Raw genomic sequence first — 15,048 nt, 5'->3', positions numbered from 1 at the left:
TCTATTCTATTCTATTCTATTCTATTCTATTCTATTCTATTCTATTCTATTCTATTCCATTCCATATTTTCCATTCCATTCCATATTTTCTCTTCTCTTCTCTTCTCTTCTCTTCTCTTCTCTTCTCTTCTCTTCTCTTCTCTTCTCTTCTCTTCTCTTCTCCTCTTCTCTTCTCTTCCATTCCATATTTTCTATTCTATTCTATTCTATTCTATTCTATTCTATTCTATTCTATTCTATTCCATTCCATTCCATTCCATTCCATTCCATATTTTCTATTCTATTCCATTCCATTCCATTCCATTCCATTCCATATTTTCTATTCTATTCTATTCTATTCTATTCTATTCTATTCTATTCTATTCTATTCTATTCTATTCTATTCTATTCTATTCTATTCTATTCTATTCCATTCTATTCCATTCCATATTTTCTATTCTATTCTATTCTATTCTATTCTATTCTATTCTATTCTATTCTATTCTATTCTATTCTATTCCATTCCATTCCATTCCATTCCATTCCATTCCATATTTTCTATTCTATTCCATTCCATTCCATTCCATTCCATTCCATATTTTCTATTCTATTCTATTCTATTCTATTCTATTCTATTCTATTCTATTCTATTCTATTCTATTCTATTCTATTCCATTCTATTCCATTCCATATTTTCTATTCTATTCTATTCTATTCTATTCTATTCTATTCTATTCTATTCTATTCTATTCCATTCCATTCCATATTTTCTATTCTATTCTATTCTATTCTATTCTATTCTATTCTATTCTATTCTATTCTATTCTATTCTATTCTATTCTATGGATATCTAACAATGTAGTAGGTGTTTTACTTCTCCTCTTTCCTATTATCTTCTCCTATTGGTATCTTATGATTTATCATGTTGTTTGTATGTACATCGAGATCCCAAAGGGGCTTTTTCAACAGGTAACTGGACTTTCTGGTTTTTCTTTTTCGCTTCTCATCTGAAGAGCTGAAGAAGCTTCTTGATAGATAGATGAGAAGTGAAAAACGTCTTCAAAGAAAAACCAAAAAGTCCAGTTGCCTCTTGAAAAAGCACCTTTGGGACACCCATGACCTGGATGACTGAGAATCTCCATAGACATTTAGCAGTACACAGAGATCTTACACACCGGAGACAAATTCCTTGCATGTCCAATTACACTTGTCTAATAAAGAATATTCTTTGCAGAATTCCACAATAGAGTAACTCTCTATTAGACATCTGTGCTCTAGCCCAGATAGATTTCCATCCCATAATATTAATTCATCTGGCATCTCTTGCATTTGGAATTTGTTTTGGGATATGCATGAACCAGACTGGGATATTACTTAATCTAGAAGCTAAATCTAATTTATGAATGTATCCTAATGTTTATTTATTTATTTTTATATGCCGCCTTTCTCCGGAGACTCAGGGCGGCTTACAATGTGTTAAGCAATAGCCTTCATACTTTTCTATATTTATACAAAGTCAGCTTATTGCCCCCACAAACCGGGTCCTCATTTTACCCACCTTAGAAAGGATGGAAGGCTGAGTCGACCTTGAGCCTGGTGAGAATTGAACTCGCAGTAATTGCAGGCAGGTGGATGTTAAATGCTGCCTTAGTAGGAGGCATTAGCCTTCTACGCCACTCAGGCTTCTAAAGCCTGATTGTTGTTTCTGTTAATTTTATCCTCACATTTCTTTCATTTCTACCTACCTCCTCAGTTAGTTTAGTGTTAGATTTTTCCAAAGCATCGACCTTTGCCTGCAAGTTGTTGACTGTAGCACTGTCCAATAAAAAGAAAAAAGACATGAAATAATTCTATGGAACTTAAGAATTCAACGCAAATTGACCAAATTTTCTACAGAAGATTTACCTCTTTACCTTAAATGTCTATTGAGTTCTTCTACGTAATTTTTCTGATCCAGAATTGCAGTAATTTGACCATCGCTGAAAATAGGGCACAGTGAGTATTAACCATGCACAGAGAGAAATATTAAGCAGAGCAAAGCAATATGTTTAGGAAAAAGATTGTTGATTGCATTGATGAAAAAAAATCATTAATTAATACAGATTAATTAGTTGGCCCCTAGAAAAGCAGACATCAATTTTTTTTTTCTGACATGATAACAAAATAAGAACTGTCATCAATTCAACTGACAGTTGTTTGAAAATTCATACTACATTAAAGCAACGATTAAGGTTTTAAGGCATAATATGGTCTGAATTGACATGTGCTATAAACCTAGAATTAAAAGAATAAATAAATGATTGCTTGAAAAGAATTAGAAACCGTAATGTGAAAGAAACAAATTGCCGCTTGTCATAATTATATATTTGCATAATGTCTGAACCAGGGGTAAAATCCAGCAGGTTCTAACAGGTTCTGGGGAACCGGTAGCGAAAATTTTGAGTAGTTCGGAGAACCGGCAAATGCCGCCTCTGGCTGGCCCCCGAGTGGGGTGGGAATGGAGATTTTGCAATATCCTTCCCCTGGAGTAGGGTGGGAATGGAGAATTTGTAGTATTCTTCCCCTGGAGTGGGGTGGGAATGGAGATTTTGCAATAGCCTTCCCCCAGGAGTGAGGAGAGAATGGGGATTTTGCAGTATCCTTCACCTGCCACGCCCACCAAGCCACACCACACCCATTAAGCCACGCCCACAAAACCAGTAGTAAAAAAAATTGGATTTCACCACTAGTCTGAACTGACAAGTCAACAACATTCATCCAGGCTGATTGCAGGAAAAGTCAAAAAAAATCAAGAAGGTGATTAAGAAATCCCACCCTTTTTATATGTGATGATTTAATACTCCCAGCTGCCATCTCTGACAAAATCACACATACTTAAACATCCCTGCTCCAGAAGCTGCTGTTTCACAGAGATAAAAGTGAACCTATAAAAACGAGCGACGACTGTCAGTTTATTTTTATTTCTTAAATTTTGTTTTTTTAACTATGGAAGAACAAATTAAAAAGTGGGTGCTGAAATGACAGATCTATAAAGCAGACAAGTAACTCTAAGCCAAACTAGCTTTCTTAAACTCGCCTCCCCGCCCATCCCTATGGTGTCCTATTTAGCTACATTTTCTAAGTTGTACGCGTGCGTGCAAGTGGCAAACCAGTGGTAAAATTATGTGAAACCCACCTCTGCACTAAGTGAACTTGTTCTAAGTTGAGGACTACCTGTAACTCTAGACATCATTACAACATTGTACTAAATCTGGCATTGCAGCAGGGGTAGGTTCCACTTACCTTCGCTACAGGTGCGAACCGGTAGTGTGAAGCTTCCGTGCAGGGGTGAAATGCTCCCGGTTCAGACTGGATCGCCCAATCCGGTAGCGATGGTGGCGGATGGTTCGGAGAACCGGTAGCAAAAATCCCTGCGCCCCCCCCACTACCACCATGCCCAGCTGAGCCGCACGATCATCAGAGGCTTTTTTTTAAAAAAAAAAACTTTTAAAAGCATTTTTTCTACAACCTCTTCTGACGAAAAAATGCTTTTAAAAGTTTTTTTAAAAAAGCCTCTGATGATCGCGCAGCTCAGCTGGGATCGTCAGAGGCTTTTGAAAGCATTTTTTTCTGCAACCTCTTGGCCGAAGAGGTGGTAAAAAAAATGCTTTGAAAAGTCTCTGACGATCCCAGCTGAGTTGCCTGATCGGCAGAAGCTTTTCAAGCTTTAATTCCGCCGGGAATTAAAAACTTGGCTTTTCAAATCCCTTGACCTGGTCTGATGACGGGGTTTTAAGGGGTTTTAAGGGTTTTAATGGGTTAATTTTAAATTTTTTAGATTTTAGTCTTTATTTTTATTGTGGCTTGTGTTTTATTGTTGTGAGCCGCCCTGAGTCCATTGTGAGATAGGGCAGCATATAAGTCGAATGAATGAATGAATGAATGAATGAATGAATGAATGAATGAATAAATAAATAAATAAATAAATAAATAAATAAATAAATAATAAAGCATTAGAAAAAAATGCTTTGAAAAGTTAAAAAAAAAGTTGGCCACGCCCACCCAGTCACATTATTGCTCCCCACAAAGCCACGCCCACAGAACCGGTACTAACAAATTTTACATTTCACCCCTGCTTCTGCACATGCGCAGAGTGTCCGTGATGACGCCCAAGCGGGTGGGCGGAGCCTCCCGCCGCCACTACTACCAGTTCGCAAGATCCGGAGAGAACCGGTAGCAACCCAACATTGCATTGCAGGTTTGGGTGACAAAAAAATAGGGAAAAAAACGAAGGTGTAAAATTGACAAAGTTCTCTTGTAACAACAGAGCTTCAGAGCAGGGTCTAAAATACGGATTCTGGATAGGAACCCAAGGACTTACCCTTCACTGCCTTTACTGCTGCTGCCATCCTTCAAATACATTGAAAAATCAATAACGCCAACCTACGAGAGAAGACAACAATACTTCATGTCCGACACATGCAACTTTTTTTTCCCATTTTATTTTTCTTACACTCTTAAGTTATTAACTGTGTGATTCATCCAGGCATGTTTAGTCACGGCACAATCAGACTCGCAAGATTGATTATAAGCAGGCCAGGCCAAGAAATCAATTCCACAGAAAGGCTGGATTTATTTTTATTGAGATGACCTCTATAGTCACAAAACTGTTGTGTCCCCGACTCCCGAGCCTGTCCTAACAGAGGAAGAGGACTCAGAAGGTGATGGGGAGGAACTGCCTCCCTCTCCAGGACCCTCCTTTCTGGCAATGCCTCAGGTTCCATCCAAAGGCCAGGAGGAACAGCCTGGGATGTGCCAGGAGGAAGGCATATCGGAGCACCAATTGATAGGGAGCGGGGATGATGAATCCTGGCTTGATCCCAGGCAGCATCGGAGGGAGAAGCGTGCGCAGCAACGGAAGAGGCGTGGGAGGGCCAGAGATTGAGCTGAGTCACGGAGCCATGCCCCACCAGGAATAAAATGTGAGTGGGATTGCTCTTCAGGCTTTGTGAAGGACAAAGTTAAACCCTGAAAGTCACATCGTGATCTCTGAAATTCGGCTTGGATATATTTTGGACTGAACATTGACTGAACTCTTGTCTCGTGGATAATTTGTTGCTCCTGGAACGGACTGAAGATAAGTCCTCTTCTGCTTTATGGGAGTGAAAACAGTCTCGGCAGGCATTCGGCAGTTTGCGGCCAAAACCTTGGTCTGCCAAGAATTCTAATCTGTTTACCTAATAAAATATTGGCAGGCGTGCTTGGTATTACGTTTGCCTGTGTGAGGAAGGGGGACAGAACAAAAACTGTCCAAGTCCTCCTCTTTATGCAGGTAATCCTCGAATTACGACCACAGGGGAGCACAACATTTCCGCTGCTAAGCGAGACAGCTGTTAAATGAATGTCGCCCCATTTTGTGACCTTTCTTTCCACAGTTATTAAGCAAATCACTTCAGTGTTTAAACACGGTTATTAAAAGTGAATCTGGCTTCCCCATTGACTTTGCTCATGAGAAGGTCACAAAAAAGGGAAATCACGTGACCCCCCCGGGGAAGCTGCAACCGGCGTAAATATTGCCCAATATTTGAATTTCGATCATGTGGCCACGTGACTAAATGTGAAAACCGGTTGTAAGTCACTTTTTTCAGTGCTGTTGTAACTTTCAATGGTCACTAAATGAAATTGTTGTAAGCTGAGGACTAGCTATAGTTCAGTCAATTAGGGGGGTATCTGCCTCAGTTGCTTCCCGTTCTGGACTCAAAAATTTCTCCTCAGTCCCACCTGCCAAGGTTCTCTTCCTTGTAACAGAGCAGTATTTCTCATCCTTAACACCTTAGACTTCATTTCCCAGAATTCCCTGCCCACTTAGTAAAGTCACATTTGACTTGGCATGCTATTAGGATACTAAATGTAGTAGCCGGGACAGTAAAGTGTACAATAGGCCAGAACACACAGTTGTCATTGATCGGTTAGAGCAATGATGGCGAACCAAGTGCCGAAAAGGGAGCACTTTGCGCATGCACCCTTGTCAGGGCCGCGACCATGAAGAGGAGCTGCCCAAGGAGCATGCGCATGCCAGATAAGGTACTTCCGGTTTCCCAGCAAGTCTTCCGGTTATTGCCACGCATATGCACGCGCAGATCAGCTGGGCGGCGCACATCCTCATACCGGAAAATGGAAGACCAGCTCTTCCGGTTTCTGGCACTGCCACACGCACAAAGGCCAGCTGATCGTGTGCGCATGCACGCAAGAAACCCGGAAGAGGAACGGGCAATGTTGTGTGTGCCAGGCGACATGGCACTGCGTGCCACTTCGAGCACGCGTGCCATAGATTCGCCATTACTGGGTTAGGGCGTGTTGATTCATGCATGAGGCAATCTATGCTATCATTGGTTGCTGTAAGCAGAAAGGGGGCGTTTCCCTTTCCCCCCGTCTTTTTCTCTTCCCATCTTTTCCCGTCTTTTTCTCTTCACATGACAACTGTGTGTTCTTGTATGCAGGTAGTCCTCAACTTACAACAGTTCGCTTAGTGACCGTTCAAAGTTACAACGGCACTGAAAAAAATGTGCCTTACGACCATTTTTCACAGTTATGACCTTTGCAGCATACCCACGATCATGTGATCCAAATTCAGACGCTTGGCGACTGGTTCATACTTATGACCATCACTGCGTCCCAAGGTCATGTGATCACGTTCTGCGACAAGCAAAGTCAATGGGGGAAGCCGGATTAGCTTAACAACCGGGGTTACTAACTTATCAACTGCAGTGATTCATTTAACAACTGTGGCAAGAAAGGTCGTTGAATTGGGGCAAAACTCACTTAATAAGTGTTTCCCTTAACAATACAAATTTTCGGCTTAATTATGGTTGTAAGTCGAGGACTACCTGTACTGTTTAATTTACCTCACGATGTTCCTGTGTTCTTGACTATCTTGTGTTTGTTCTTTCTGGATGATGACAAAGACTACAAGTTTCTGTTAGTGTCTCTGACTTTTACCTAAACATCTGCTGTGCATTTCCCTGACACACGCTCAGCATTCAATAGCCCAACGGCAAGAAGGCTATTTGTTATCTACACGCTACAGTAACTCCCCACTTATATGTAAACACAAGATCCGGCACCTGAGAATCCAAGTCTTCTCCCTTCATGCAAAAATTTGCATCAATGACATTGAGGCCCACTAAAAGTCCAGCGATTATAGCACCCTCTTCCTCCATCATGAGGGCATTTGCTTCATAAAATTCACTGCAAAACATATTGAAATATAGATGGTTACATTATTATTATCTCTTTTATTCATTAAACATGAAACTCAGTTAACTGAACATTCAAAAATGCATCACAAATACCATTGACTGGTGCTAATGGTTGATACAGGTTGCTGCCAGCATCCTAGGTATCAACCAAATACCTTCTTAAGATGTACAATGTTCCGAGTAGTGCAGTTTTTTGCAGTTCCGCTAGTGTTATTGCAGGAAGCTGCAATTTGTTCGTGTATCTTATAAAATTCTTGGACATGGTACCAAGTGCCCCAGTGACAATGGGTATCACTGTTACATGTTGTTGTTGTTATTATTATTATTATTATTTAAGGTTTAATCTTCAATTTGATTCATAATCTGGGACTGGTAAAAACTTAACAGTTCAAGTCCTAACCAAGGACCAAAGAGCTGTTAAGGTAACATCTTACCTGGCAACTGCCAGTTAGGCTGGAAGGAGGAGTCAAGTGAGGGCCAAGCTTAGAATCATTGCATGGTTGCAAACGGCATAAGCTTGACACCCTCCAGAATAGAGGGTAAGCTTATCTGGCCGTTCCCAGGGAAAGGCAAGCTGTGTAGGAAGATTCTTGTAACATACTGTATTTTTCGGAGTATAAGGCGCGTCCTTTCCCACCCTAAAAGAGGGTGAAAATTTGGGTGCGTCTTATACACCGAATGTAGCCCTGCCCAGCCTCTGAAACAGAGGTTTCAGAAGCTGAAAAAAGCCTCTTAAAGTGAGGTTTCAGAGGCTGAATAAAAAAGCAAGGCGCAGAGCTCACAACCAACAAAACTGTTGCTAAAATTCACCTCTGGGAACAGCTGATTGGGGGTATTCCAGGAGGCCGATCCACCCACCAATCAGCTTTTTTCTTATTTTCCTTCCCAAAAACTAAGGTGCGTCTTATACTCCAGTGCGTTTTATAGTCCGAAAAATACGGTAGGTAGTAAACAATAAAGCTACTGGCTTTGGTTACTTATGAAAGGCTATGGTTGCTTGCTCCTGACATGACCACCATGAGCTCCTACCGGCCTCCCACCGCCCAGTGCGCTCACATAGGACCGCCCTCCTCCGGGTGCCATCAGCTAGACAATGTCGCCTGTTGGCACCCAGGATGAGGGCGTTCTCTGTGGCCGCACCGACCCTCTGGAACGAGTTACCCACTGGGCTCTGGACGGTCCCCAACCTCCGCTCTTTCCGCGGTGACCTGAAGATGTGGCTTTTTCAACAAATCTCCTGATCTGTTGGAAGTTTTAATTTTAACCATTTGGGGATTTTAATTGGATTATTTTAGTATTCATTTTACTGTTTTGTTGTTTTATTGTTGTGAGCCGCCCTGAGTCCTTCAGGAGAAGGGTGGCATATAAGTATGATAAAAATAAAAAAATAAATAAAATGATGTATTCTAACAAGTCCCCAAAAGGGACATTTTTAAATTTCCTCCTTTTAAAAATCTTAGACCAGTGAAAGTAACAATATGTGGTATAAAAAGGAGCCTGAGTGGCGTAGGAGGCTAATGCCTCCTACTAAGGCAGCATTTAACATCCAGCTGCCTGCAATTACTGCGAGTTCAATTCTCACCAGGCTCAAGATCGACTCAGCCTTCCATCCTTTCTAAGGTGGGTAAAATGAGGACCCAGTTTGTGGGGGCAATAAGCTGACTTTGTATAAAATATACAAAAGTAAGAAGGCTATTGCTTAACACACTGTAAGCCGCCCTGAGTCTCCGGAGAAGGGAGGCATATAAAAATAAATAATAATAATAAAAAAAAGACTGCTTAAAGACAGCATCTGATTTATGTCACACAGGAGGATTTCCATTCAAGAATGAGCCGGGTTCTCACCTGAGAATTTCCCTTCTGTTTATCAAGGCTTTCATGTACTCTGAAAGTTTCTTCTGCATCAACGCCAGGCGCAGCCAGGCTCTTCCCCTTCCCACAGGAGTCCTACCACGTCCCAAAGATAAATGATACATGTTGTTACACATAAGGTGGCAGGTCATCTAAATGCCAAATTCTGCACACAAAATAAAACAATAAAAGTGGGTGACTATTTCCCCCCGCTCCAATTAAACTAAAGGTAAAGGTTCCTCTCACACGTATGTGCTAGTCGCTCCCGACTCTAGGGGGTGGTGCTCATCTCCGTTTCAAAGCTGAAGAGCCAGCGCTGTCCGAAGACGTCTCCGTGGTCATATGGCCGACATGACTCAACCCCAAAGGCGCACGGAACACTGTTCCTTTCCCACCAAAGGTGGTCCCTATTTTTCTACTGGCATTTTTTACGTGCTTTCGAACTGCTAGGTTGGCAGAAGTTGGGACAAGTAAGGGGAGCTAACCCCGTTAAGTGGCACTAGGGATTCGAACCGCTGAACTGCCGATCTTTCGATCGACAAGCTCAGCGTTTTAGCCACTGAGCCACTGCGTCCCTCCCAATTAGAAAAACTCCCCCAATTAGACTAACCTAAATACAAGAGGGGTTGTGGTGGCCGAGAAGAGCGGAGCGGTGTCCCAATACACAGGGTGAAAAACGGACTTGAATGTAAACTTTATTTGAAGCGTTTTTCCAATTGTACTGTTATAACTTGATTAAGAATCAGTTAGCAGTGGCTGTGTGGTTAAGACGCTAGGCTTGTCGACTGGAAGGCTGGCAGTTTGAGACCTAAGTACTGCAGGATGGATTGAGCTCCCATTACTTGACCTAGCTTCTGCCAATTTAGCAGTTTGAAAGCATGCAAATGCAAGTAGATGAATATCCAAAAGTGCTTTTTCACTGAGAGTATATCACCAAGACAAATTCCTTGGGTGTCCAATCACACTTGGTCCATAAAGAATTCTATTCTATTCTATTCTATTCTATTCTATTCTATTCTATTCTATTCTATTCTATTCTATTCTATTCTATTCTATTCTATTCTATTCTATTCTATTCTATTCTATTCTATTCCATTCCATTCCATTCCATTCCATTCCATTCCATTCCATTCCATTCCACTCCACTCCTCTCCACTCCACTCTTCTATTCTTCTACTCTACTCTACTGTACTCTACTGTACTCTACTGTACTCTACTCTACTCCCTATTCCATTCCATTCCATTCCACTCCACTCTTCTATTCTTCTACTCTGCTCTGCTCTACTCCTATTCCATTCCATTCCATTCCATTCCACTCCACTCCACTCTCCACTCCACTCTTCTATTCTTCTACTCTACTCTACTCTACTCTACTCTACTCTACTCCTATTCTATTCTATTCTATTCTATTATTCTATTCCATTCTATTCTATTATTCTATTCCATTCCATTCCATTCCATTCCATTCCATTCCACTCCACTCTCCACTCCACTCTTCTATTCTTCTACTCTACTCTACTCTACTGTACTCTACTGTACTCTACTCTACTCCCTATTCCATTCCATTCCATTCCACTCCACTCTTCTATTCTTCTACTCTGCTCTGCTCTACTACTATTCCATTCCATTCCATTCCATTCCACTCCACTCCACTCTCCACTCCACTCTTCTATTCTTCTACTCTACTCTACTCTACTCTACTCTACTCTACTCTACTCTACTCTACTCTACTCTACTCTACTCTACTCCTATTCTATTCTATTCTATTCTATTCTATTCTATTCTATTCTATTCTATTCTATTCTATTCTATTCTATTCTATTCTATTCCATTCTATTCCATTCCATTCCATTCCATTCCACTCCACTCCACTCCATTGCATTCCATTCCAAAATGGAGATTTTATGGACTCCCGAATGAGTCTTTAATGAATAGTGTTGCTGCTTTACAGAATTTTTGAGAAAAAACTGACCAGCATCTTATGGAAAGAATAGAAGAAGCGAACACTTACTTTAGCCCTGGCAGATCTTTAACGCTTGCTGTGATTTCTCCAGCTTCAGGAACAAACTTCTCTACCAATTCCAGAGGTCCCCAAAATGACTTATTTTGACCCAGAAAAGTCTTCTTGGCTAAACGAAAACATTTTTTGTTTGTTTGTTTGTTTCTAATATCAGAACTGGCATTTCAAAGTCATTTGGAACAGTGGCATTGAGTTAGAAATTCAAACACTACGTTTCAAAAACTCTCAATACTGTATCTTAATCCAAAATTGATTTAAAAGTTCGGTTCTTCCCCCATTCATTTAACGATGTTCCCGCCTTGTTCCGTTTGAAAGTATACATTAAATGTTTCAGTTGATTCCATAAATCAATACATTGATTTTGTAGGCTTATGATTCTTATCCTACTGGGGTAGACCATTGAATTAAGTTCTGGATGTTTGGATATGAAGATGTATTCAGAGAAAATCTGGAAATGAGGTCTACTATATGTGTGGGAAAACTGCCCACTACCAAGAAATGAAAAAATATAAACACTTATGGACTTTAATGATGAAAATGGACTATCCCTTTAAGTCAGGAGTCTCCAAATTTGGCAACTTTATAAGACTTGCGGACTTTGGCTCCCAGAATTAGAATAGAATAGAATAACATTGTTGGAAGGGACCTTGGAGGTCTTCTAGTCCAACCCCCTGCTTAGGCAGGAAACCCTACACCACTTCAGACAAATGGTTATCCAACCTCTTCTTAAAAACTTCCAGGGTTGGAGCATTCACAACTTCTGGAGGCAAGTTGTTCCACTGATTAATTGTTTTGTCAGGAAATTTCTCCTTAGTTCTAAGTTGCTTCTCTCCTTGATTAGTTTCCACCCATTGCTTCTTGTCCTGCCCTCAGGTGCTTTGGAGAATAGTTTGACTCCCTCTTCTTTGTGGCAGCCCCTGAGATATTGGAACACTGCTATCATGTCTTCTCTAGTCCTTCTTTTCATTAAATTAGACATACCCACCCAGTTCCTGCAACCATTTTAAATGTTTTAGCCTCCAGTCCCCTAATCATCTTTGTTGCTCTTCTCTGCACTCTTTCAAGAGTCTCAACATCTTTTTTTACATCCTGGCGACCAAAACTGGATGCAGTATTCCAAGTGTGGCCTTACCAAGGCATTACAAAGTGGTATTAACAATTCCCATGATCTTGATTCTATCCCCCTGTTAATGCTGCCTAAAACTGTGTTGGCTTTTTTGGCAGCTGCTGCACACGGCTGGCTCATATCTAAATGGTTGTCCACTAGGACTCCAAGATCCCTCTCACAGTTGCTTCTATTGAGCGAGGTACCACATATACTGTACCTGTGCATTTTGTATTCTTGCATAGCTGGCTGAGGAATTCTGGGGGTTGAAGTCCAAAAGTCTGAAAGTTGCCAAGTTTGGAGACTCTCTGTGTTAATCAGTATTTTACCTACGAAAAAGTCTTAGAAAACAAAGCATACTGCCCTATCTACTAGTTTATTCCGGTTTAAGAATGTGGATACAATCCCTAGAGGAGATCTTCTGTCAATCTACACCCACCTTTTAAGCCATGTTTAAGACAGTGCTCCATGACTACAAAGAACTGCTGAAGAGGTGCATAGTCGGAGTCCAAGGTTCTCCCAAGATTTAGAGCGGATTCGATCAAGCCCTTTATGCTTAATTTTGCCATATTCATCAGATTCATGCGTTCATTGGCCATGACATAGTTGGGATCTGCAAGAGAACATACATACACGATTTAATAAGATCGTAATTTCAGACGACTGAAAAAACACTTAAGAAAACACAGAGATAACAGCTGTAAGAGCTAAAGGAGCAGGTTAGGCCAGATCATAGTAGAAAAAGTCTATCTAATGTGATCGCTAAAGCATTGGGACTGACTTGATGGAACATTAATATAAAGAATATTGTATACTGTATTTTTCAGAGTATAAGGACCTTTCCCCCCCTCCCAAAAAAGAGGGTGAAAATCTGGGTGCGTCTTATACTCCGAATGTAGTCCCGCCCAGCTTCGCAAATGGAGATTTCAGAAGCTGAAAAAAGCCTCTTAAAGAAGCTTCAGAAAAAAAAGCTCTTTTTTTTTGAAGCTCTGTTTTGGAGGCTTTCAGAGGCAGAAAAAAAAGTTTTTTCTGAAACCAGGTTTCAGAATTTACAGAGGCAGAAAAAAAAAGCAAGGCAAGGGCTCACAGCCGATGAACCTGTTGCTAAAATTCACCTCTGGAAACAGCTGAGTGGGGGTATTCCAGGAAGCCATCCACCCACCAATCAGCTTTTTTCTTATTTTCCTCCCCAAAAACTAAGGTGTGTCTTATACTCCGGTATGTCTTATACTCCGAAAAATACGGAGTATTTATTGTATTGTTATCATTAATATAAAAAATAATATAAAAAAATATAAAAAACCACAGTGGCTCAGTGGCTAAGATGCTGAGCTTGTTGATCGAAAGGTCGGCAGTTCAGCGGTTCGAATCCCTAGCACTGTGTAACGGAGTGAGCTCCTGTTACTTGTCCCAGCTTCTGCCAACCTAGCAGTTTGAAAGCATGTACAAAATGCAAGTAGAAAAATAGGGACCACCTTTGATGGGAAAGTAACAGCGTTCCGTGCGCCTTTGGTGTTTAGTCATGCCGGCCACATGACCACGGAGACGTCTTTGGACAGCGCTGGCTCTTCGGCTTTGAAACGGGGATGAGCACCGCCCCCTAGAGTCAGGAACGACTAACACATATATGCGGGGGAACCTTTACCTTTACCTTATCATTAAGAATGACAATGGTCATATCTACCAAGAAATAGTTCAAGAATGGTGAAAGTTAAAAATAATCCTTGCAGAAAACAGGCAAAACTTTAAGGCAGGCTTCCCAAAAAACTGAATTTGACCAAGTCCTCCAAATTTCCACCCAGGTGGTAGAAGACATACTATATATACTGATAGTCCTCGACTTACGACCACAATGGAGCCCAAAATTTTCCATTGCTAAGCTAGGCAGCTGTTAAGTGAGTCCCATCCCGTTTTACGACCTTTTTGCCATGGTTGTTAAGGCAATCACTGCAGTTGTTAAGTGGATCACATGGTCGTTAAGCGAATCTGGCTTCTCCCACTGGCTTTACTTATCAGACGTTCCCTAAGAAAATTGTGAATGGCAATTCCAGAATCCAGGACCCTGCAACCTTTGTAAATACAACCCTTGCTGGCTGTGGAATTCTGGGAGTTGAAGTCCACACATCTTAATTCTGCGAGTCTATGGAGATTCTCAGTCATCCAGGTCCTGGTGGATTCCAAAGGTGCTTTTCTTTCAAGAGGCAACTGGACTTTCTGGTTTTTTTCTTTGAAGGCGTTTTGCTTCTCATCCAAGAAGCTTCTTCAGCTCTGAAGAAAGAAAAACCAAAAAGTCCAGTTGCCTCTTGAAAAAAAAAAAAAAAAGCATCTTTGGGACTTAATTCCGGGAGTTGAAATCTGCACATCTTAATTCTGGGAGTTGAAATCCGTACATTTTAAAATTACCAAGTTTGAGAAACACTTCAATAGAAACATGCTGTTTGTTAAACATGGTCTGAATCATCTTTTGGCTCTTCAATCTTTACCGCTGCACAACCCCACTAAACATTATTATTATTAAGTCTCCCGCTAATCCTAATTTGCAAACCTATTTACCAAGACAATGTGGGTTGCAATTAAAACAAGGGACTGATATTGACAATTCTGTAATGGAAACACCGAAACTGAAGGAACGTGGTTGCCTAATTCAATAAATTCTTCTTCCTCTAAGAATGATTATTTGCATTGCAAATCAAGCACAAATCAAAAGGAGATTTAATCAAGCTGCATAACGCTTGCTTTATACTCGGAGCAGGTTGTGTTGGCAGAATCTCTGTAGACAACACAGCATCCAAGATTGGCAATTGTGAACTTCAATGCCCCCAAATTCCCCAGCCAGCCAGTGGTGGGTTTCTATC

General features: G+C 41.0%; 1 protein-coding gene across 6 annotated transcripts in view; it reads right to left on the bottom strand.

The window, feature by feature from the left end:
* RUFY3 (RUN and FYVE domain containing 3) overlaps nucleotides 1-15,048 on the bottom strand; it is an 80,435-nt gene that overhangs the window by 32,049 nt on the left and 33,338 nt on the right. For all 6 annotated transcript variants that reach the window (XM_070949035.1, XM_070949036.1, XM_070949038.1 and 3 more), the window contains 7 exons: nucleotides 12,633-12,806; nucleotides 11,080-11,197; nucleotides 9,063-9,164; nucleotides 7,083-7,206; nucleotides 4,340-4,401; nucleotides 1,893-1,958; nucleotides 1,725-1,794 (listed from right to left, as the gene is read on the bottom strand). In XM_070949035.1, coding sequence (XP_070805136.1) covers nucleotides 1,725-1,794; nucleotides 1,893-1,958; nucleotides 4,340-4,401; nucleotides 7,083-7,206; nucleotides 9,063-9,164; nucleotides 11,080-11,197; nucleotides 12,633-12,806 — 716 coding nt within the window. The remainder of the gene's footprint in view (nucleotides 1-1,724; nucleotides 1,795-1,892; nucleotides 1,959-4,339; nucleotides 4,402-7,082; nucleotides 7,207-9,062; nucleotides 9,165-11,079; nucleotides 11,198-12,632; nucleotides 12,807-15,048) is intronic.

Source organism: Pituophis catenifer, unplaced genomic scaffold (genome assembly GCF_029215685.1).
Source record: "Pituophis catenifer annectens isolate HBS135680 unplaced genomic scaffold, rPitCat1.0.hap2 SCAF_8, whole genome shotgun sequence".
NCBI lineage: Eukaryota > Metazoa > Chordata > Lepidosauria > Squamata > Colubridae > Pituophis > Pituophis catenifer.
The sequence above is the reverse complement of the archived record's forward strand: the minus strand, read 5'-3'. Positions and strand labels throughout refer to the sequence as shown.